This window comes from Geotrypetes seraphini, chromosome 2, assembly GCF_902459505.1.
Source record: "Geotrypetes seraphini chromosome 2, aGeoSer1.1, whole genome shotgun sequence".
Lineage (NCBI taxonomy): Eukaryota > Metazoa > Chordata > Amphibia > Gymnophiona > Dermophiidae > Geotrypetes > Geotrypetes seraphini.
This window is the reverse complement of record NC_047085.1, coordinates 467,590,726-467,616,523: the sequence shown is the minus strand read 5'-3', so window position 1 is coordinate 467,616,523 and position 25,798 is coordinate 467,590,726. Positions and strand designations below refer to the sequence as shown.

At 38.9% G+C, this 25,798-nt stretch overlaps 1 protein-coding gene across 5 annotated transcripts in view; it reads left to right on the top strand.

The window, feature by feature from the left end:
• RBM33 (RNA binding motif protein 33) overlaps positions 1-25,798 on the top strand; it is a 406,831-nt gene that overhangs the window by 369,401 nt on the left and 11,632 nt on the right. For 2 of the 5 annotated variants that reach the window (XM_033931618.1, XM_033931617.1), the window contains exons 18-19: positions 12,220-12,308; positions 15,989-16,111. In XM_033931618.1, coding sequence (XP_033787509.1) covers positions 12,220-12,308; positions 15,989-16,088 — 189 coding nt within the window. In that variant the 3' untranslated portion in view covers positions 16,089-16,111. Of the gene's footprint in view, positions 1-12,219; positions 12,309-15,988; positions 16,112-25,798 lie in introns of those variants that run through there. The other 3 variants (XR_004538179.1, XM_033931619.1, XR_004538180.1) reach the window with 2 other exon arrangements.

Here is a 25,798-nt window from a genome sequence, read left to right as displayed (position 1 = left end):
GTTTAATTTTGTGGTTAGCCATTATGTGTTCTTAATATAATATTATATTGTGTGTGTATATATGAAAAATGATTGGAAAAAATAGTGTTACAATTAGTACTATTATGGGGCGGGGTCTGGCCCACAACTTAGCCCAGTGTTCTTCAACCGCCAGTCTGTGGACTGGTGCCAGTCCACAAAATAATTATTTTATTTATGCCAGTTCATAGGTGTAAAAAGGTTGAAAAACACTGGTCTAGACCTTTGCACTTGGCATGTTCACTTTCTGTTTTCAATCTGTTAGAATCAGAAATACTGTACATTCATTTAAATATACATCTTTCTGCAAAGTTTAACTTTATGCCACTATAGAATCTGTCAGCTTCTGTTCATTTAGGGATTCAATGAAATATACTTTTTGATTACGGTGCCTACATATTTGCACACAATTGTAAGCTAAATCAGTAAGGGAAACCGGATTGTCACCATTTGGAAAATAAATATGTAGCTAGATCTCACAGGAATGTGACAAACTGCAAAACAATGAACAATGGACGCAAAAGAATATTCATATAGTGGCACCTCTCTGGTTGAGATTGGTACCCTTTTAAAATTTTAATCCCAAATGATTTTAACAGTTTTTGTTATATAGATTCTCAGTATCCAAAGTGCAAAATTAAGTTATCTGCTGGATATTCCTGTATGTATCTCTGAAACTTTTGAATTAGCTAAGTTTTACTTTTCAGCGACATTCGGCAGAATTTTTTCACAAAAATCAGTTAACTCCATAAGACAGCCATTTACTAAAATGTTACTGAACTAATTCCATGTATTCAGTGTGCATTGTTGAATAGGTATACAGTCGACTCTGCTTAAGTGCAAGTCCTTCGGACTGGTTTGCCACCTGCGTTTAAATGGAGTGTGCGCTTAATTGGAGTACCATGTGAAAAGAGTCGAGCATCGTAATTGTTCTCGCAAGATCAGCATTTCGGGGGCAGGATTCTGTGCTTGCATCGACCACTGCCATCACATATTTTGGGACGAGTGACCTGTAATCACGTTTGAAGTTTGCGATTATCCTTTGGTTTTTGTTGCTTTCATATTCAACATACAGGCACCTTGAAACCAATAGCTTCACTACGTTTGAAAGTGGTGTATGGGTCTCTATTACTTTAATTGGGAGACCATATGTGAGCAACTGCAGAAGTACCTGGAGTACACCACTCTCAGGGGACAGGCCCTTCCAATTTATGTACAAATACTGTAATAACGCCTAAGCGGCATCTGACATCAGCATGGTGGACACATTCAACCAAAGACAATGATTTTTGTCTACGTGACACCACGGTGCCGTTCCGAAAGTTCAAACACATAGCCAGGCCTAGACTGCTGTTCCGAAACATGCGGCTCATTTACGTGATTGCTTTTAACCGGAGTGAACGGTACGAGAAAGAATACAGGTGGGACCTACGACAGTGTGCATAAGCGGATTGTCTGCTTATCAGAATTGCAAATTTCCGGAATTTACATCCATTGACTTTAATGTTAAAAAAAAAAAATCGAGGCCATGGTGGTAGGGTGCAGATAACTGAAGCGTGCGCTTAACCAACGTGCACTTAGTGGAGTCAACTGTATAACCTCTCCAGCTGACATTGCATTCCCCTGAGCTGACACAAGTTTAAAATATTTCTGTAAATTGTCCACTTTGAACAGTGAAGGCATTTTGTATTGTTGAATCAGCTTCAAATTGGTTTTTAAACTGGAAATCTAAATTAAGCTGTTCTTTTTCTACAGGAAATTGAAACAGAGTTGCTGGGTCTCTACTTAGATGTTTGATCTTGCATGGAAATAATTCTCTCATTTTTACTTTCAAATGCCCTTTATCATGTTTTGTACACATGTTTTTCATCAACCAACAGGTACACACAAGGAGGTTTAATTAACCAGAGATTGTGTCATATGGCAACACTGAAGCTGTCTCTTCATGCTGCTGCCAATAGTCTCTGATTGGTGCATGCTCCTATCAATTAAACCACCTTGGTTTCTAATAGGCTGTTTTAGGTGAATTAGTATGGCGACAATCTCCACCTACTGACTTCGTATAAAGCAATGGGCCAAACTCGCTCCCGCCATCTCCTGTTAATTAAACCTCTTTGGGTACACAAATGGGTGGTGGTATCGCACAATACTGGGATGAAACAGTTTACTCAGAACTTAGTATAAAGTTCTAAACATGTACAGCTCTGCAAGCAGCAGTTTCCTTAGCTCGACCTGTAGTTCAAGAATGCAACACTTGGGGAAGTGGGAGGAATTATGTATATAATCTGTGAAGCTTTTTTTTTATTTATTGGGATTTATTAACCATCTTTTCATGAAAAGATTCACCCAAAACGGTTACAATACATTTAATAGTAACCAGATACTGTTTTTTTCCTTATCTGTTCCAGTAGGCTTACAATCTGATAAAAGTCAGCAACAATAACTTTTTCCATCAGCAAGCAGGACTGAGTAGACACAGCTGGATGCTTAGGGCTACTCACTTCTTTACAAATTGTTTCAGAGTTAGAAATTGCAATATAAGGCAGATTGATTGGCTAGCACTGCTTGACCTAGCACACTGTGTTTTATTGTGACTTGGTCTAGTGCAGAGGTGTCAAAGTCCTTCATCGTGGGCCGCAATCTAGTTGGGTTTTCAGGATTTCCCCAATGAATATGCATGAGATCTATTAGCATACAATAAAAGCAGTGCATGCAAATAGATCTCATGCATATTTATTGGGGAAATCCTGAAAACCTAACTGGATTGCGGCCCTCGAGGAGGGACTATGACACCCCTGGTCTAGTGCAATATAAATGTATGAAGCAAGGACCATGATCACTACTTTACAAATGGTATCTAATGAAACAAACTTCAGAAGTGACCAAAGTAGCTGTAACAGGTCAGATTAGAGGTGAAATGAGCACCCATTTGTAAATAACAGAATTGGGATCATGTCAGCCAATTTGTAAAAGTTTATTTTGTAACTGGAATGTCAGTTGATTTGATTCACTGATTTTATATACTGTGCATCACAAAAATATTATGTTACTTACGTTTCAAAAAAATAGAGCAGTCATGTATTTTTAAAAATGCATCAAAAATATAATTATAAGTGAGCAATACAATAGTAAAACTACATTTTAACAAATAAAAATTGTATAGCAGCCAATGTAGAAAAAAGCAATGAGACACCATAATATAGGCTAAACAAGCTTAGTCACCTCAACATTTTTCAACCATCATTAAACATCCATGTTTTTAAAATTTTTCTAAGTTTTAAAATAAAATAATTAGCCATTAAAGAGGACAATTGCATCAGTTTTTATGACTGAATTTTAAATGTGAGAACCTGTTTCCAGTCAAGAGTGTGTGGAGGACCTTCTTGTGTGGGCAGTAACATTACCTCACTTAAAGGAAAGGCCATTACCACGTTTGGCAGAATGTCGGGATAAGTCATTGTGATGGCAATCCAGTATGAAGGTTGTAGGTAATTAGAGCTTGAAACTCATTTTTCTAGATGAAGTATTACTACTAGAAAGAAAATTTCCTATATTGTATTTCCAGAACAAGGATAACAAATAGTCTTATGACAAATATCCAAATATTTGTTGAGGGAGATGTTCCTGTGTTCTGTTACTGGCAATTTATTGAGTTGGCTGTCAAAATCTAATCTGAATACCTCCTAATGGTGGCCAAACATTTGAAGAACAATTCCAGTAATACACATTTGTTTATATAGACACAGTCTAGCTTTTAACAAAAATCAAAATAACTATACATCCAATAAAGTGAATTGTACAGTATTATATGTATTGCTGTTTCAGCATTTACCTTGAATGTGGGACCAATTATTTTGTGTGCTTTGTTGTTTAAATACAGTCATGCTCCAGTATAATTTAAAGCTGAAACATTGAATTGAAAGGGTAAATTTTAATAAAACTTCTTTAATATTTTTAGGAAGTGTTTGTTTCAAAAATACAATAAATATTGATGATGATAATGTCATGCAAGGTTTGACCAATGTGCTAAGAATGACTTAAATTGAGAGAAATCCATTGGTGAAGGACATAATCTATGGGGTGTCTGCCCACCAAAAATAACAACAGGTTCAAATATGAATCTTAATCATAGTTAAATACATGTATTCCTTTTTTTTCCCCTTCAAAATGGAAATAACGATTCATTGTGGTGCACATTTTCAAAAGAGAAAAAAATTCCAAAGCATCATAAAGTGGCAAGTGGATGTTTTTCTTGCAAAAATGTCTTAAGTCGCAATTTTCGAAACTCGGAATTGGAACATTTTACTCCATAGTTCATCTAACTCGCAAGAGGGGGGGGGGGGGCGTGTTGGATGTGATCTTAAAATCTGGATGTTTTTCAGCTCAATGGAACAGAAAAAAAGGTCCAGGGAAAAAAAAGGTAGTACTTTTTTTTTTTTTATCTAGACCTGTTTCCGTCACGACTAAATAACCAAAAGGTACCTTAGACCAGTGGTCCCCAATCCTGTCCTGGAAGACCACCAGGCCAATGGGGTTTTCAGGCTAACTCTCAGGACAAGGTTGGAAGCCACTGCCTTAGACCCCATTTTAGTCCCTCAGTAGTCACTGACCCACTTCACCCCCACCCCTGTGACAATGACATTAAATACTAGGCTCTATGACAGCTCCAAATATTATGACCATTTCTAAGAAAGCATCAAGCAAGTGAATAGAGTAACCTAGTTGTGAGGACAGTGAACAATGGGACCTGGGTTCAATTCCCACTTTAGGTATAGTAGGGTTTCTCTTATGGTGGAGGGCTCACAATATATTATGAAGAGGTTTAGGTTGGATTTGTACCTGGGTCTCTTTATGTGAAGTCTATTGCATTAATCACGCCAGGTTACTAGGAATGCTGCATACGGACACCTCTGTGGCTTGTTTTTCCCTGGGACTTTATTTTTAAATGGTACAGATGAATGCATTGAGCATAAAAATGTCTAACTCAAAGCAGAAATTTAGAAGTTTTTTGGTTTGATTATGGCTGTGAGCTATGTTTTTGAGACATTTTAGACAAAACATCTCAATTTGGACTTGGATGTCATATCGAAAATGCCTTCCACATAACATTAAACCAGCATAAATATATTGGTATCCAATGGGCATCTTTGAAAATGCATAGGAAAAATGACAAATCCATAAATATATCTGTCAAACCAACTCTTCACTCTGAAATGAAATTCTGTGGCAAGAAGTTGAAAATACGATATTTCCCGAATACAGCAACTGTCTCTAAAATCAGGGATAAGGGGGTTAGATACCGCCTTTAAAAAAAAAAAATTGGAAATACAACAGAGGAGACAAAAATATGATTATCAAAAAAGAAAATGGCTGAAACATCTCTTCCTCCCCACCTGCATCCATTAACAGCCAGGGTTTATGAGATGCAAATAAAACACTTGTTATAGCAGATATTAAAGTGTACACACCCACACTTATTTATTGTACATTTCTAGTCTACCTAATAGCTAGGTAGATTACAATTCACATTTGTCAAAAACATAACATAACTTTATTGTTCTATACCGCCTTAATCAAAAGATTTCTAGGCGGTTTCCACAAAAGAGAAAAAACTGGACAATTAGTGAAATACAAAATAATAATGATAAGAATACAGCCTATTATTTAAAAAGACATTAAAATTTAAATTGATACAGTAAAATTATTGTGTTAAGAATAAAAGCACAAATTAAGAGATAAATTTATCAAATAATACTGTCTTAATTTCTGTTCTGAAAGCGCCATAGGGCAGCATGGCTCCGCTGATTTAGTTACCTAGCCAGGATTGTTGTTTGCTTGCTTGAAATGCAAGCATCCTGTCTAAATAAGACTTAAGTTTACAGCCTAAAATCTTCGGGTGTGCAAATAGGTTTCAATTCCTGGTTATCCTCAAGGGGTTATATAGCATAAAATGAGATATATAAAACAGATCTACAAAATATGATACAAACATGGGTCCTAACCAAATACATCCTCCTCAATACTGCTTTCCAACCATTACTGCCCACAGTATGACTGCATATAAAATGAGTTTTTAATTAAAAAAAAAAAAAATAGCACTATCTGTAACTTATCCTTAGCGCCACTGGTAGCTTGTTTCATTAAAGAGATCTTCTGACAGAAATACAGATGTGCCCTTATCTCTGCTGTAGACATACTTTTAAGAAAGATGCCACAAGAAGTTGATAGACACCTTCAGACTGCAAAATACTAAAAAAATTAAGAATCTGCCTCTTACACAATGGAGCTTCATGTTGTAACACATGCTGGATAAGGAAAAAGTAATTTAAACTTCATCTAAAACAATGCAACTTCTGCAAATTTAGTAATATGGCAATATCTTGAACAACAAAAAATTACTTGAGCAGCAGATTCTTGACCAGCACTGAAGCATCATTATAGAATCTCATAAATTATATCTCACGTATAATAACACCATTACTGAAGCTCATGCATAGAAACACCATTGTAGAAGCTCATGTAAACCGCTCTGAATTGACTATCCAGTCATCAGTAGCAGTATAGAAGCTTTCAATAAACAACAAACCTTGCCTGTAGAAGACCGAGGTACAGGCCATCACCGTTTCAGGTTTAAACTAACTAAGCATTCATAATTGATCACAAGAAATCTTTACAAGATACATCACCTACTTGCAGAATGATAAATGATCATCTAAATTTTGTCCAAAACAGTAAATTTTCTGGCAGAAGTCCATTCATACAACTTGTTAGGTAGCCAAGGAAGGTATATTCAAGGCAGACGAATGACTAGCTACCATTATCTCAGTCTTGGCCATATTCAACAGCAGCCTATTCTGCACATCCAACCATTAACTGCATTCAAACATGCATACAACTTATTAATCACAGCATCCATAGGACATATAACCCATAATTTTATATTCAGTGGAGTGGAAGAGTAGACTTATGGTTAGTGTAGCAACTTGAGAACAATGGAAACCAGGTTCAGTTCCCAATTTGCTTATATCCCTAGAAAGGCAGTATATCAGATCCCATTCCTGTTCCCTTTCCATAATTAACCCTTGAAAAATGTAAATTTAATGGAACCAAATAAAGATTAAATAATAGGAGACAATGCTGATCTCCTGCAGAACACTAGTATTAAGCTCATACTTGGGCAAGCAGGAGTCATTCACTCAAACCTGCATAGAAAACCTGACAATATGATTTAAACCAGCACAACACCATTGAAGAGAGGTGTGGTGATCATTTATTGAGATAGGATCTTGCACTTTTGGTGGCAAACTTGGCTAATAGGTCTTTTCAGAAAAGGTTATTTCCCAACAAGTTTAAACCCCTGCTTAAGAATGGGAGAACAAACATTTCTGTGATAATTATTATGCAGGTTGGTTTTTTTCTTTTATTCTTGGCCAAGGCATTTGAGAAATTGGCCTTATATTATTTACAAGTTTTCTGAAAGAATGTAGTAACTTGGAGGACTGTCAATTTGGTTTTCAACCTAAATTTTCAACTGAGATTCTATTAATTTCAGTTTGTAATACTATAAGAACACGCTTTGATTATGGTACAGAGTTTCTTATGATGCTGTTAGCTATCGCAGCAGCGTTTGATGCAGTGCACTATATCCTTTTATTAGATTGGTTGAAAACTTTAGATATTCGTGGAAGTGTCTGGGTCAAGTTTTACTCATATCTGTCTCAGCGGATGTTTCATGTGCAAATGAAAGGAGAAATTTCAGTACTGAAAAAGCTTCATGCAAGGGTTTGACAAGGGTCTTCTCTTCTGTTCTTTTTAACATATAACCTCTTTGTAAGGTTGTAGACTATATGCTGATGAAATACAGTTCTTTCCTATTAAAGCAAACCAAAGTGATACTCTGGATTTTTTTTTTAATGAGTTTGTTTGCAAGCATTTGAGTCTTGGTTGACATCTAGCTGACTTAGACTGAATATGGAAATATCTCAAATCTTGTCTTTATCAGGATATGCTAATTCCACTTTTCCCTCAGATAATTGGGTGACTTGGGGCTCCTTATACAAAGGTGCGCTAGCGTTTTTAACGCACCGGATTAACGTGCACTAGCTGAAAATCTACCGCCTGCTCAAAAGGAGGCGCTAGCGTGCGCGGCAATTTAGCGCACGCTATTCCGCACCTTAAGGTTCTAGCACGGCTTTGTAAAAGGAGCCCTTGGTGTTAATAGTTGTTAGAGAAGTATGGTATTTGTGAGATTTTATTGGATTCTTCACCGCCATTTTGAACTCATTTATGAAATGTTATTTAGAAGATTTTCTATCAATTAAAGGTCTTTGTAGTTTTCTGACTTTTGATAATTTTAGAACAGTGATTCAATCACTTATTATATGTTACTTTGGCTACTGTGCTCTATATTTGGGTTTCCCTGGTCATGCATTGAGAGCATTATAGATAGCTCAGAATGTAGTGGCAAAGGTTTTGTTGGGTCATTCCTCTTCTATTCATATCTCTTCAGTTTAGAAAAATGGTTGCCTGTTGAATGTAGAATTCAGTTTCAGATCTTGACTTATCTTCAAAGCATTGGATGATAAGGTTCCAACCTTGTTAGTCTCTTTGCTGCATACTTATCAACCTACATGCATTTTGAGATCCACAAAAATAATTGTTAGCTGTACAGTCACCTCACCAGGTTAGGTGGAATGATTATAGATATTTTGATCATTTCTACTAAGCTGCTCCTCGTTTGTTGAATACTTTACCCCAGGATTTACGTTGTTTGACTTCTGCATTTTCAGGAATGTGGCCCACAGTTTGCGAGACTTCCAGACAGGCTCAAAAATATGGCACAATCTGCCTAGCTCAACAGTAGGTAACTCTGGTAAAGGCAGAGTCTCAAAGATCTCAAGAACCACCTCTACTTTCCTCCAAAAACATTATGCAAACTCAGTTGCAGAAAATGCTATTCTAACAAACTATAGGAATGATATTGCAGAAACCTATTTTTTAGCAACTGATTTCTGTTAGTGGTACAATACGATTCACAATAGCTTACTACGAGGGTGGTATGAAAAGTTTGGTAAAAGAGCAAGTTAAACAATGTAGTCTCCATCGAGGGCTATACACAGGGCTCCTTTTACAAAGGTGTGCTAGTGATTTTAGCGTACGCACAGGATTAGCACGCGCGATAGCGCACGCTAGCTGAAAAATTTCAAACCACCCTTGTACCTGTTCCATAATGAAAAAGGATGTTCATAACCCCCATTTGTGTGCTTAAATGTCTACATTCCTGCCATTCATATAAGTGTAAACATGCTAAAATTGCTTAGCGGGGCATCACAAGGGAATGGCAGACGTTTACATTCATAATGTACAGAATGCTGTAAATAGTGCACCTAAGTGCTGCATTTAGGGGCACCCATATTTTCAAGTCATAGACCTGGAATATATGTACACAAACATTTAGGCAGACCAAGGGGGGTTTATGCTAGTATTTTACACTTGCATGGTAAGTTTTCGTATAGAATAGGCTTCCTTACCCATGCAAATATGACACTTAAATTTTGGCACCCTTTTATAGCATCGCCAACATGATTCTTTGCATATTTGAGGATAAATCAAAAAGTAAGGGCAAAATACATTTAACAGCTTTAATAGAAGTAACTGTGAGCAATTGAACATATCACTTTTCCACATATCCCCCATGCAAGACGACGCATTTGTTGTATCATTCAACTAGCTTCTACATTCCTGCAGAGAAGCTTTTTGGCTGCTCTTGAAGCCAGCTGAGCACCTCTTCCTTTACTTCATTATCAGAGGTGAATCAGTGACCTCATAGCGTCTCCTTCAGTGGACTTGAAGGTGTGATAATCGCTAGGTGCGAGATCTGAGCTGTAAGGAGGATATGGAAGCCATTCAAACCCAAGCTATTGCACTGTCTCTTCTATCACTGCTGCTGTATGAGGACATGCATTGTTATGTTGCAACAAGACTGTTTTGGACAACATTCCTCCTCTTTTGCTGTGAATTGTAGGTTTAAATTCATTTCACAGCAATGCACAGTAATATTCACTGTTTGCCCGTGCACTTGGAAATGTGCTAGAATGGGCCTCTTAATGTCCCAAAAGAAGGTTAACATGAATTTCTTGGAGGAGGGCTGACATTTGAATTTTTTTTTTTTTTTTTTTGCTGGAGAATATGGATGTCTCCACTCAGTGCTTTGCCTTTTGCTCTCTGGGTCATAGTGATGCACCCATGTCCCGTCGCCAGTAATATACTTGGAACTTCTCAGTACCGTCTCAGGAACTGGGTCACTCCCGCTGCCCAAAGAAAGTGCACTACTGCATGTTCTTCGATGGTGCAATCTTTCAATGGCGCTTCCACGTTTCTGACCTCATGGCTGCCACACGACTAAAGGCCGAGTGCAGCGCATGGCTGAACTATCTAACAGGCATTGTATGAGTAAATATGTTGCTTTTTGCTAACTCTGTTCCGGTTATCATGTAATTTAACAATTGCCTTTAATTTTTGATTCGCCCTTGTTCATTAACAAACTTTACTATTCATCATAGAGGTGTAAATAAGCTTTTGTAATACTGTCCACAAGTACATGTATGCTCCACTAGTAGCTAATATCTGCCATTTATACATATTAATAGCAAATGTTAGTGCACTTTTGTACATCCACTCTAAAGATTCAAGCAAAATTTGAAATCATCTGTCTTTGCATGTAATCTATATAAAACTTCTTTTAAGAGAAGGAGGGGAGCTTATTTCTTTCTTATATATCAGCAAAAATTGTTTCTATTCATTGTATTTTTGTTACTAAAAAAAAAAGAATTTTGTTAACAGATGAGATAGATGAGCCTGATTGGTTTCAAACATAGCTGCTCTATTCAGTAAATACTATGCTTTCATCTTTCTTTCAATTTGGATTTTATTTTTATTGATAAATTTATTAAGGATATATATGTTATGTAGTTTTTAACCTGAAACAACATGCAAAACTCCAAAATTTTAGGGTTTTCCCAGCCTCATCACTAGTTTGCCGCATTGTGTGATACTACCTTAAAACACAGGGAAAAAAAAAGAAAAAACACAAAAATAAATACAACTGGTTTCATGAGTAACACAGGAAATCAAAACAAAAAAGAAGATTTTTCTTAATACAGGTAGAGTGTAATATTTTAAGATTATTTAAATTTTTGTTTTGTTTTTAATGAGACAGCAGCTTCAAACCCTAATCATATCTTTGGCAGGCAGAGGAAGAGGTGGTAAGTGCACCCATGCTGACTGCACAAGTGACAGCAAAATGTGTCGCCCATGCCTATTTTCTACCCCCAACACATCATGCAGTTCATGCATGACTTAGCCAGTGCAGTAAGTTACTGTGCTCATGCGCTAATAGCTAATCTGTGCCCAGTTGTGGGTTAATAGATTAAAGCACTTTAATGAAAGGGCCCATAAAGTGACTTGCTCAAGATTACAAGGAACATCAGTGGAATTTGAATCCTTGCTTCTCTGGTTCTTAGCCTGCCTCCACTAGAACATAAAAATAAACACTTCTTAACAATATTTACTTTTATTTAAAGTTCAGTTAAACATTTATTATTGATGGGAACAAGTTTATAATTATGGACCATAAAGATTTCAAAAAATTGGTCTCACATTTCATATGTATGATGTTTAATGCAAAAGAATAACTTATCAAGTGTTAATAGTGATGTATATATTACCTGTATTATACAATAAATTTCAGATGATGTATGCTTCAGTTGCGCTTTTTTGGTGTGTTTTTTGAACTACTGTATTCTTGTCTATATAAATGGATCTATGTCTTGCTTAACCACTTAAGATATTTTAACAGCACATGCTAACCCCTTTAACACACATTATTTACCACTGGGCCCATTTTGTGCAATGGACCTTGCAGTAAATAATATGCATTAATGCTGTTACTAAATAATTTCTTAAGATCTAACATTTGGCAGCCTGCTGGTCATCCATGACTTTCCATTCCTGTTTGTAGAAGAATCCAAGTATGATGTTCCAGTGTCTATCACAGATAACCTTTGCCATTGGTTGTTTTTTTTTTTTTAATGTATTGTTTTTTTTTTTTTAATGTTATGCTGTACTATTTAATTGTTGTGTCCTATAGCACAAATGATTAATATTATCTAACTAAGCAAACAATTTTTTCTTTTCTTTTAGAATTTACAGATGATTCCTCAGCAGCGGAAAGCTATAGCACAATTTATCGAACCAAGGCATGCTTTGGCATTTCAACAGAAGTTCCACAGGTAAAAAAAGAATAAAAGCACAGTGATTACATACTTCTCACGTAAAGTTTAAACTGCAGCAATGTTTTTAGGTTGCTTGAAATATCAGTTTGCCTGTTTCCTTTCTGTATTGCTTTCCACTTTTGGGGTTCCTTTTACTAAGGCACCCATTTAGCTCGTGCAAAATGCTAAGACGCCCATAGAATATAATGGGCTTCTTAGCATTTAGCGTGCGTTAAATCGGTTAGCGCGCCTTAGTAAAAGGACCCCTTGGTCTTACTCATAGATTGCCTTAGTTGTCTTCACTGTTATAATTTTCATTTATTTAAATATTAAACCATGTGGAGAAACAAAGCCACTAATCTGGGTAATTTGCCTATTTTTCATCCAAGTGAAAGTGGTCATGTCTACCTAAGGAGACACAAGATAGAAAGTATATGTGTCTATTTTAGCCTCACAGAAGGCAAGTGAAACAATAAAAAGCACTCAGTATATTTGAGCTGCAGCTGTCCTTGAAATTTATACCATCAGAAGAACTTTTATTGAAATGACATGAAATTGATTACTCAGGTGTTGGCAGTCTCATTTTAATATTATCCCCTCCACCCCAATCCTGGTTTTGCTGAAATTAAAAAAAAACAACTAACTGAGGTGATCAAGGAGACTATGGATGCTGATGTTTCTGCTCTTGTTTGCTGCCTTCCTATGAATAGTCTTTGTCATACGAGGACTGATAGAAAAGTAATGAGACTGTTTAAAAAAAAAATTTAAAAAAAATAATTCAGAATCAGATGACTTAAGGCTTCTGGACATTTCTCTTTTTCACTGTAGCATTCTTCATAGTCAAAATATTTTTTTACAGTGTTTCCAAAACAATTCAGAGACATGCAGTAGACTGTTTTGCGACATCCCTTTTAGCGCTGTGGCTGTGACATTTTTCATTTCATCTGAAAATAACTTCTTTCCGCTCATTTGTTTGGTCAGGGCTGGGAATGCCCAGAAATCACAGGCCACTCTTTCCAAGTTTAACACAAAATTCAATCATATGCCTCTGGCATACTCTCACAGACACATTTTCCTCATCTGCCATGATGAAACATACGAAGTTCTTCCTCTTGCTGTGACCCAACAATGGAGACTACGGCAGTCCCAACTGTAGGTTCAGAAATGTCGAAATATGAGCTTCACAAGAGCCAACACAGCAGTGCCACGTCTATTTCTTGGAAAGAAAAACAGAGGCAGTCTCATTACTTTTCATTCAATCCTTGTAGATTGATAAGGTGAAATTCATTTCTATAATCTTTATCCTTTTATGTGGCACGAGCCACAATTAAACAATGGGGCCTGGATTCAGTATAGGGTGCCCATTCTCAGAAGCCGCCTAAGCGGCTTTTGAGAATCACACATGGGTGCCTTATATAGAATCACCCTAAGCTTCCTGATGCCCATGTTACAGACGCCGGTTAGAGAATCTCATCACTGAACTGATGGCAACAAGGGATCTCCTTGCCGTGATTAGTTTAGCGGCTGCGGCAGGGTCCTGAGTTGTCCCCCACCCCCAAAGACTACCAGCAGGAGGGATACCCAGTCCCTCCTACCTGAATGCCACAACCCCCCACCCTCCATCCAATGACCGCGGCAGGATCCCTCCTGCCAGACACCCCCGAATGCCCCCCTCTTAAATGATCATGGCAGAAGGGATGCCCAGTCCCTCCTGTCAGACACTCCCACGACTGGAGGATTCCGGCTGGGCTGGGGGGTCCGGCAGCCTACCTTCACGGGGGAGGGGGGGGTCTGGCAGGAGGACTGGGCATCCCTCCTGCCACAATCATTCCGGGGGTGTTCGGGGGTATCCAGCAGGAGGGACCAAGCATCCCTCCTGCCACAGTCATTACAGAGGGGTGTAGGGTGTACAGCAGGAGGGACTGGGCATCCCTCCTACCGGGGGATGTGTCAGTGGGGTGGCGGCAGGAGGAATTGGGCATCCCTCTTGCCGGTAGTCTTCACTGGGTGGGTGGACGGGTCCCTGCTTCAGCCGCTGAACTGATCACAGCAGGGAGGATTCCTTGCCGATCAGTTCAGCGATTACATTTACTTGAAGGCGTCTGAAATGTAGATTAGTAAAATGCAGGTGCCTTCCATGGACCTAGGGAGGTGCCTAGGGCTGCCTAAGCTTGCCTAAGGCCATCTTTCGGGTGAGCCCATGCCTATCCTTAGGCAAGTTAGGCGTCCCTACGTCCCTCACTAAGTTCTCGGAGGTGCCTACAATTTGGCGGCCTGCCTCGGGAGATTTTTTTTTTCCAAAAATGTGTGTCCTGGTTGGCTTTTAGACAGCGGAAAGCTGCTTAAAATCAGGATGCTGTTTATAGAATTTGCTCCTGGGTCAACAGATTTAGTTTTAAAATGTCCCATTTATGGTGTGTTAGTTTTTTGTTGGGGTTTTTTTTTTGGTCTTTCCCATTCAACTTAGTAGCTGTAGCCTTCAAAATTGTACCTCCTATGGTACTGGTGCTGGAAATATAATAGACTTGGGGTTCCAGTCTCAACATAATAGAGGTATTGTTTGTAGATGGTGTCCCACCTTGTGAAAGACTGGAATGCCAAATACTTCTGTTTTTATTTTAGACTTGATTTTAAGAAGGGAATAGGTGATGGCAGGTAGAATATGTTGATTATAGCCAAAGTATTTTAAAGGATATGATGATGGAAGCTTGGAAGAGGACATAGTAGAGATAGTAAATGATTTCTGGGTTGGGTATAGCAGGGTGCTATTGAGAAAGGGAGAGCATATTGGAAGTTTTTAGGAGGTGATATAAGAAGGTATGATTTTTATGATAATAAAAGCTCTAAAGAAAGAATATGGTAACAAAGGTAAAGAAGATAAATAGCAAGAGAATCTAATAGCATATGTCTCTTATACAAATTTTATCACTAGAAAGGGTCAATCTGATATGTTTTTGTTTATTTAATAATTCTATGGACCGTCTTTCCCAAAAAGGCTTCAAGTTACTGCCAAAAAATTAAAACATCTGTTCAGGATATGCCAAGTTTAACAGGGAGCAACCCAGTACTTAATCCAGGTAGCAGGGGCAGCACAAGAGAAAGCATATTGTATAGTTGTTGAAATCTGTAAGACAGCCAAACAACCCCAGTGTGCAGAACATAACTCTTTTTGGGACATATTGAAGATCATGTCCCTGACATATGTTAGTGCAGTTTGTTTTACGTATTTAACTCTTTATTTTATAAAAGAGACATAACACAGAGAGCTCTTTGGGCAAAACATTTATGCTTATGGATCAGGAGTCCTAGTCCAGTATGCATCAATATAACAAAAATAGAAATATCATACGTGATGCTAAGGATAATCGAACAATAATAATATTGGCACCCCCACATTGACCCTATACGAGCTTTGTAGACCCCCAAGTACTATCATGGCCCTCCAAATCTCTACACAAAGCAAAAGTATATATTAAAAAAATTTATAGCACTATCTTGAATCTGAAGATTCTTATAATCCTATCTTGGAACTTCCTTCTAATATCTCTCCAAAGTAAAGCAAGTAGCAAACTTCAGTTGGGACCACCAGCTTCTTGGTAGTTTTGTTGACAAGTGGCTTTGGCCACCTTCCCAGAAGGCATAATTCAAAAGAAAGTCCAAGGAGGACACCAGTAATTTCCTGTATTTCCTTCTCCTAGAAGTTCAAAGCAATTGGACACAGCTACCACATGTGAAGAATTGTCCCCATCAGTCCACATCCCCTCCAGCACATCGGATCCACAGATGAACAGAATTTAGAGAAGAATTCAGGAAACCTATATGTACGATGATGTAATATAATAAATAGTTAAACTCTCTTTTTTAAAGAAATAGAGGATTTATGTGATTTTATGCCATTTGCCAGTACCTGTTGTCCAAGCTCATGCTTAGTTCATCATTTCAGGAGTCAATTATACAGGTACTTAGATTTTAGTATCGCTGAGTACAATAGAGAATATTTTCACCTTACTAGTTTCTGAGATCAATAAGCTCTGTTTTACCAGTGCTTCTAGTACCTTATGTAATTGAAAATAAGCAAAATATCTGTGATTCTGAATAGAAAACCTCAAAAGATCTAATAAGATACTGCTCTGAGCTCTGTCTCTTTCCATTCCTTTTAAATATTAACACTTTAGTACAATGGAATATTTGGGTTATTATACTGTATAGGGACAAAAAGGAAGGGATTCTGTAGGTTATAATATACAAGCTTGCAAATTTGTCTCAATCCTTAATATATCCACTAGAATCAAACTATCTCTGCATTGTTATAATGCAAACCAACTTTATAGGTAGGTAAATAGAGCAGCACTGACAAATTCATGAATCACCAATCACACTCAGACAACGTAGTCTAGCTGTTCAATAATAGCATCGTACACTAAAGAAAGCCATTTCATCACAGCTTTTATACAGTATATGTTTTATGATTTTCATTCTAGACTTCCTATTATTGCATTTAAAATGAGATAAATCAATACATTCTGCTGAAGTTTTTCCTGAAATATAAAAAAGTACAGGCTGGAAAGATAAAACAAAGCACAAGTGCATTCTTCTCCTAACCAACAACAGAAACATGCCTCCCCACCTTTTTTGTTTATCTTTTATATTTTTAATGACCAAAGAAAATTGATATTAAAAAGTTTGAAAAAATTGTCAGTTTGGATATATATTGAAATACCCCAAATTTGTAACAAATAATTGCAAAATTAGCCAGTTCAAGAAGAATTTGCAAAATAAGACCAAAAGTAAAAATTTCTAACTTTGAATAACCAAATCTTCTAACCAGAAATTTTACCATGATTCTCTAGCATTTTTAAGAAGGGAGGTGCTAATGTTGATTCTAGTGCAATAGGAACATTAGTCTTGAACCAGTGGGTTGTGTACCTCTGATCGTGAGATATGGTGCAGAGTCTCATTTACATTTTTCTGCTCTACCTCCCATCACTCTGAGTTGTCATGTAATTCCTCAGTTTTACTTTCTACATGCTAAATTATAGGAGCCTGTCTGTTCTGCTTGTGTTTATTTTTGTATTATTTTGGGGTTTTATCCAGGCATGAGACATTTCGGTGCTGTACAGGGCCCCAGTTCCAGGACATTTTTTGTTGTGAGAGAACATAGACTTTGAGGGCAGAAGTCTGTAGCCAAGATGCAACCTTCTTTGCAGGACACCTGCTTGGTCAGTCTGCACTAACAGTTTGGGAACTCAGGGATCATTCCCTTGGGAGCAAGGCTCACTCCAGGCTTTCTCCGCAGAGAGCTTGATGGCAGGCTCTTGATGGCCCCATGGCATTTTTTTCACCAGGATCGGGTGCTGCCTGTGTTTCTTCCCCTGGCTTCACAGAAACAGGAAGTTGCATCAGAGGAGAAGCTTCAGGGCAGCCATGTGCAACTTGTGGGAACGGCTGCCACATCATGACCCCTCAGAAAACTTTGATTTTGAAAAGTGCCACGAAGGTGAGGGGAAGGGAGGGAGATGGCCTGACAGAGAAGAGCTGCCCGGACCAAGGGGGTCCTCGGGAGCCATGGAGCCCAGGGCAGCTGCCCTGTTTGCCAACTCCTAACGCTGGCCCTGACTGCAGTACAGAGAAGACTCCAAAACCAGCGGCAGGGCGGCCTATGTGAATTACTGCTGCTGACATTTAAAAGGTAAAGGAAGAGTCCAGGTCCTGGCAGGGAATAAGAAAGCATATTGGAAGGAAGGTTTATGGTAGCCTAACAAGAACAGTTGACTGACTTTTTTTTTTTTTTTTTTTACCACCTTCAGCAAATGAAGGTATACCGTGGGGGAGGGGCTTCTCATCCTTTGCCTCAGGCAATAGATTGCCTGGAGCCATCCCTGGTTACATAGATGCTTTCCATAATAGTGGCTTGGATTAGAAGTGATAAGCCAGCTATTAATAGCTGATAAACAAAAATCAGGAGCATTAGGAAGGAGAGTATATAGACACTGTGATTGGCTATAGTGGGTTTAATTGGTTTACTTTCTTACTTAATAGTATGTGCTAATGTATGCATTGTGGCAGTATAGTCTTTGATTAGAACTTGGCTACTTCTGAGGTTCTTCAGAGTTCTGTGCTTTTGTCAGTTTTTCTTTCAGAGCATTGTTTCCTTTTTTAGGATATATTCTGGTGATTTGCAAGATATCATTTTGGTGGGAGAGTCCAGGATACAACAGATTTTCCAAGGCAGTGTATGACTATGGGTGATTAGACTAGGCATCATTAGTTCTCTTTAAGTCCTAGGAAAACAAATTTAGAGTTAGGGGTATCTATTATAAAAATAGCACTATTACTTATTTCCAGTGCAATATGGATGGCATGCTGAACCAAGAGTCGTCCATCCGCTCCTGCGAGTTCATTGCAGGAGATACTGATCACTTTTTTGAGCACCTCCTCCTTCTTCCTGCTCTCTGCTGCCCCCAGTCAGTTATTTCTTCTAGGAAGCCTGCAGGAGTAATATTAATCTGTTCATTCTTTTGATTTTTGTGGTTTTTGCATGGGACTTTGTGTTACATTAAAGCTCTGGTGACTGCCTAGCATATTTCCCCCAACTATCTTTTTTATTTGGAGTTTCAAAAAGTGCTTGTGGGGGGAATTGTGCTTACCTCTCTTGTTTTGAAAACTACCTCCCTTTGCCAAAAGGTTGAGTTTCACAGGAAAGCTTCCTAATTAGATGGTATTATATGTGCATGTAAGTGGTGCTTCTTTATGTATACATAACAAAATTCTACCCCCCGTATGCATATGTAACAATATTTAAATGTACAAAACACTTGATGGTGCTACACTTTAATTGAAATGTTTTATAAAATGATTTATTCTGTGATGCGAGATGTACATATTTGACTTTATACATGTTTTTAAAAAGTTCCATGTTCATGTTCATCAAGCTTTTTAGAAAATATTAGCATGGTTTTAAACATTCAAATGTAAGTGCACACTTTTCAACCTAGACAACTTATTTATTCTCATTGTGTCTCTGCATGGATGAATGGAGTCTTAAGATATTTGGAAATAATTGTGTAACCTTGTTCAGGCAGATGAGCATTAATTAATCTTTTCATAGGTCCTCTGAAATTTCTTTGTAATTGTGGCATGATTTCAAGTTTCAAGTTTATTGGTTTTTTATAACCCGATCATAAAACAAATATCTGACCGGTTAACAATAAAATCTAGATAGAAAAGAAAGAAGTATTTAGATGTGTTGGGAGAGATTAGTGAGAAAGAAAAAATAGAAACATTTAGAACATATGGACTAACCTGACAGTGAGGGTAATTGGGAAGGTTGGGGGAAAGTTACATAATCTTAGAAGAAATGAGATAGAGGGAAGGGATAAAACATGGGGGGCGGGGGTGCCTGGTATGAGAGATATGCTGAGAGAATGATAATTAGATTGAAGAAGAAATCAACAAGTGGACAAACAAAAAAAAAAAAAAAAAAAAAAAGATTAAGATTTGGCATAGGCATCTTTAAATAGGTAAGTTTTAAGGAGAGTCTTAAATTTTGGTAATTTCCTATTGACTTTTATGGTGAAGACCAAGTTCTAAACCTTTTTGACTTTCTATAGCATGCCCAAATTTAGCTGTGCAGATAGATCCTGCAGGATGGTATACTTTTTATCCAGTTATCCAAGCACCTGATTCTAAAACAAAAAATATGTAATCGTTCAAAGGAAGCTAGGGTTTCTTATTCTCTTCCATCTGTTTGAGTAATTTATTATTCTGTGGGTTATCTTTCTCACCTATCAGGTTTAGATCAGGATCAAATCATACTTTGAGTATAAATTGTGCTGAAATGTGGATGATCCTAAAAAGTTCCCAAACTAATCAGCACTACTAATCTAGGATTTGTGGATATCCCGATGCCTATAAAAAATCAAGGTGATTTACAATGTCAAGAACCAGTGCATACCATGAAGAGCCACAAAGAACAAAGTTATCATAGTAACAATGAACTTTCCAATATACAGAGAACTCAGAGGAAATACAGAAGAAGGCTAAGGGAGACTTTAGTAAATGTGAATGACATAACAGAGCTCAATATGGTCTGCTGGTTAGAAATAAAAAAATGAATGAAATCTCCATTCTCCAATGAGCGAGATAAGGAAGTTGATGCTAGATCAGCCATGGCTGCTTATCGTATAGAAATGTTTTTTGTTTCCTTCTGAATTTTAAATAGCAAGTTTCCTTTGTGATCTCTAAAGGCAGGCAGGACGTTCCATGTATTGATGGCAACATAAGTAAACAAATAATTGAAGGTGCGCTTGTACATGATTCCTTTTGGTGAAGGGATGATCATCTGCGATCTGTTGGTGATTCGGGTAGATGAGAAGCAGTTATTGGAGAATAAGTGAATAACTTCCTCTGATGAGTGATTGTTGCAAATATTGAATAAGATGTATGATGCTTTGAATGAGATATTAGAGGTCCTGGGTAACCAGTGGAGTCTCTGGTAATACTCTAGAAACATAGAAAATGATGGCAGAAAAGGACCACGCCCATCTAGTCGGCCCACACCAATGACCCATCCCCTAACTTCCTTCATGAAGAAATCCCACATGCCAATCCCATCTTTTCTTAAAATCTGGCACGCTGCTGGCCTCAATTACCTGTAGTAGAAGATTATTCCAGCGATCAACCACCCTTTCGGTGAAGAAATATTTTCTGGTGTCGCCATGAAATTTCTGACCCCTAATTTTCAATGGATGCCCTCTTGTTGCTGTGGGTCCTTTAAGAAAAAAAGAGATCTTCTTCCACCTCGATACGGCCCGTGACATATTTGAACTTCTCGATCATGTCTCCCTTCTCTCTGCGTTCCTCGAGTGAGTATAGCTGCAACTTACCCAGCCGTTCCTCATATGGGAGATCCTTGAGTCCTGAGACCATCCTGGTGGCCATTCACTGAACCGACTCAATTCTCAGCATTTTGATAATGTGGCCTCCAGAATTGTACACAGTATTCCAGATGGGGTCTCACCATGGATCTATACAATGGCATTATGACCTCGGGCTTACGGCTGATGAAACTTCTACGGATGCAACCCATGATTTGTCTAGCCCTGGATGAAGCTTTCTCCACTTGATTGGCAGTCTTCATGTCTTCACTAATGATCACTCCCAAGTCACGTTCTGCTAAAGTCACGTTCTGCTACAGTCTTTGCTAGGATCTCACCATTTAGGGTGTAAGTCCTGCATGGATTTTTTTCCCCCAAGGTGCATGATCTTGCATTTTTTGGCATTGAAACTTAGTTGACCAATGCTCCAACAGGAGTAGGTCCTGCGTCATACTGTCGGGCACTGAGCTTTTGTCGGGCATTATGCTTTTGTCTGTTGTGCTTTTGCCTACTATGTTGCATAGTTTGGCGTCATCAGCGAATAATGTAATTTTACCTCGAAGCCCCTTAGCCAAGTCTCTTACGAAGATGTTAAATAGGATCGGGTCCAAGACTGAGCCCTGCGGCAATCCGCTGATCACCTCCGTCGTATCTGTCACAGAGTCGAACTTCTTGAGTCTGAAGATGGCCGAACTTCTTGAGTCTGAAGATGGCCGAACTTCTTGAGTCTGAAGATTGCCTAACTTCTGTATTTTGGATGAGCTGAAGTCTGTAAAGTTGCTTAGTGCCTATACCCACATATAAGGAGTTATGAGAATAAGAATTTGAACAAGTATTGCATAGTAGTGTTCATAAAAGAAGGGTCTGATCAGCCGTAACCGTTTCATGTTAAAGATGTGGAGCATAAAAGAGTAGAGTCCAAGATCACACCAAGGATTTTGAATGAGCTTTGTACGCTGAGTGTGATTTCAGATGGAAGGCTTAGAGAATTACTGATTGCTTGATGAGATGTACAGAACCAAGTTAGATTGGTTTTGGCAGTGTTTAGTTTCAGCTTGTTGTCATTTGTGTATATATCTTAGTCACATCACTGAAATAAATAAACAGGAGTAGAGGAACATAACATAGCAAGTTAGTCACAGCACTATACTTCACAACTTCACTAGAACCACTGCTGAGAAGCTTAAAATTTAAACGGAAGTAAAAGCCTCAGATTGGAGAGAGCCTGATGTTAGCTCAACTCACCAACATCATAGACATAAAAAACCTCTGGAACGCTAAATCTATTACATACCATATACCTATCATCATGGGCCAGGGCCAATATGGAGATCTAAGAAGCTGCTACCGCTCGAAGCCCAAGACGAGCAATATCCACACCCTTATAAAGATCAAGACCGACACATACTCCCCCAATGCACACCATGTTGCAACAGTCCTAGTGAATGCCAGATCCATAAATGGCAAAGACCTCATCCGCACAGATGCCTTCACAGAGTACAACTGGGACCTCCTATAAGTGATGGAAACATGGCTCAAAGACAACGATGGAGCCACCTTGGGTGCATTATGCCCTCAAGACTACCAAGCACTGGCATGTTCCCGCCCCAACAAGAGAGGGGGAGGGGTGACAGCGATCGTCAAGTCCAAGTTAAACCCATGCCAGATACACTCCATAACATTACCAGACCTAGAATACCTCGTTTTCGCAATAGTTCACAACAAAAAAATCACAATCATACTAGTCTACAGAGTACCCTCTTCCCCTATATCTGCTCTCGTCGAACTGCTAACCATTATAAGCAACCTGTCTGTAAACCATAAACAAATCATAGTCCTAGGAGACCTCAACTTTGCAGACTACCCAGAAGTCATGGGTGCCCCATGAGATTTCATCAAAACATTGTCAGATCTGGGACTCACTCAAAAATCACCTCACTTACTCCTATGGTAACACACTGGACCTAATCTTTCTCTCAGAGAGTCCACAAACTGACCGGAAATTATCCTCACTGACAAACATCATGGTCCCCTGGACCAACCACCATATAATCACATTCGGCCTACACACCAAAGCCAAAGAGGCAGCAGACTGAACAAACTCGCAGGAATCAATTGCGTTCGACCCGAAGTCAATAAACCCAACCATATTTTCCCGTGGCATCTTCACACTACAACTAAGCACAAATTCTATATCCTGTTCCCTAGAAGAGAAGACACTGACCTGGAATTTTAAGCATCAAAACACTTTATGAGAACCTAGCAACAGTCAAGGTGACCAAACCTAACTCAAGACCATTCTCTTCACCCTGGTTTACAGAAGACCTGAGAGTACAAAAAAGGATAGTTAGGAAAGCAGAAAAAACTTGCCGCAAAACTCTTAAGTGCTGAGGACAAATCCACCTGGAAAAATCTTCTGCAAAACTACAAATTAGCTACACATGAAGCAAAAAAAGCACATTTCACTGCTCTACTATCCAAGTTCCCAAGCAGATCGAAGGCCATCTTCTTGATAATGAAAAATCTATTCTCCTTATCCCAAGGTCCAATGTATTCCCAACAAATAGACCTAGACAGCAAATCCCTCTCCACGACAAAATATCAAAGATACATGCAAATCTGGACTCAGAGGCCAAAGCACTCCCAAGCACCCCAGAGACCACTCAAGATGACAATCCACACAAGACAGAAACCTTGAACAGTTTCAAACCGATCTCCCACAACGACCTTAAAACCATAATCAAATCCATACGCCCCACGACCTCGATCTTGGACCCATGTCCCTCCACTTACACTCCTGGATACAAATGAGGTATTCCTGGAATCCATCCTATCCCTATTAAACGAGTCCCTTATGACAGGTGTAGCTTCATAGAGTTGGAAATCTGCTATAGTAAAACCACTCCTGAAAAAACCAACCATTGACCCAGACAACCCAAGCAGACAACCCTATCTCAAACCTCCCATTCATCTAAAAAAAAAAAAATTGGAAAAGAGTACTCGTGCAACTGCAAAACTTCATTTAGACAAACGTCGCCCTATCAAACTTCCAATCGGGCTTCAGGAAACACCACAGTACAGAGACAGTGCTTTTAGACATCGTAGATGACTGCTGGAAAATCCTAGATGATGGGAATGATGCATTGCTGGTACTATTAGACCTCAGTGCCACCTTCGACACCATCGACCACTCTCTTCTCCTGTCCAGGTTAAAGACCTTCGGAATCCGTGACAATGCACTTCGATGGTTCTCTTCATTCCTGAATGACAGATCGCAGAGAGTTCTACTAGGAAAATCCTTATCTAAACCCAAACCACTCCACTATGGAGACCCTAAGGGAACCTTACTACCACTACTCCTCTTCAACCTCTATGTCAAACCAGTACCAGTACTGGACATAGCAGAAAAACACCAAATTAGAATCCACTCTTTCGCAGACGACTTACAACTCTTTCTCCCACTAGGATGACACTGAGACACACAAATCAATAATCTCCAGTCCTGCCTAACTGAAATAAAGACCTGGATGACCAAGAACAAGTTGCAGTTAAATGAGTCCAAGACAGAACTTCTCTGAATCCACAAAAATCTTTGCGCATACTCCCGTCTGACTTTTCCTGGGGCACAAATACCCTTACACCCAAGGATAACGTCCGCAACCTAGGAGTAACTCTCGACTCAAACTTATCAATGACAGATCATGTATCCAAACTAGTATCATCCTTCTTCTACCTCCACCAGCTAAAATCCATACCGTGCATACTTCTCAGAACCCGAATTCAGCCAACTACTTTACGCATTCGTACTATCCCGCTTAGACTATTGCAACACACTACTAGTGGGCCTGCATACCAAAACTCTCCTGTCTCCAAAGCAAAATGCTGCAATCTGCCTGCTGAAAATGTAGGCATCCGCGACCACGTTACCCCTGCATTAGCTTCCATGCACTGGCTGTCCATTCAAAAGCGCTGCGCCTTCAAGGCTCTGATCCTCGCTTTCAAAACTTTCCATGAAACGATTCCACACTACATAAAAACTAAACTACAAATCTACTTCCCAAAGCGACCACTGAGGTCCCAAGGAGAAAAACGACTGACCAAGCCTCCCATCCGCTCCCTCAAAACTGAAACAGCCCGCAAACGCTCCTACTCACATTTCATACTGAGGCTATGGCACACCATCCCCCATCCTACCATCTCACCACCTGTTAGAACCCTAGATGGACTTTGGAGCTTCAGGAAGGTCGTGAAAACCTTCTTTTCACAAACCCAGCACCTTAAGGACATACTCCCGGAAAAGCCATCAGTCAACGCACCCTACGCCACCTACTCTCATCAGATGCTGCTTAGTGTACTGTCATGTCTATATTGTAAATTATGTCATCTATGTCCTGTTTCAATTATATTGTGGATGTACTTTGTAACCCATTCTGGGCTCCTTTGGGAGGACTGGCTAAATAATTGAATAAATAAAAAAACCCTCCGGAACGCTAAATCCACTACAGAAAAGATTTAAAGCAACCAGGTAAGCACAACCTTGGCAAAAATCATCCCCCCTATGTGGGCCCGTGTTTCGCGGCTTGACCGCCACTTCTTCAGAGCTAAGGGGCTATTAAAAGTGTGTTGCCCCTA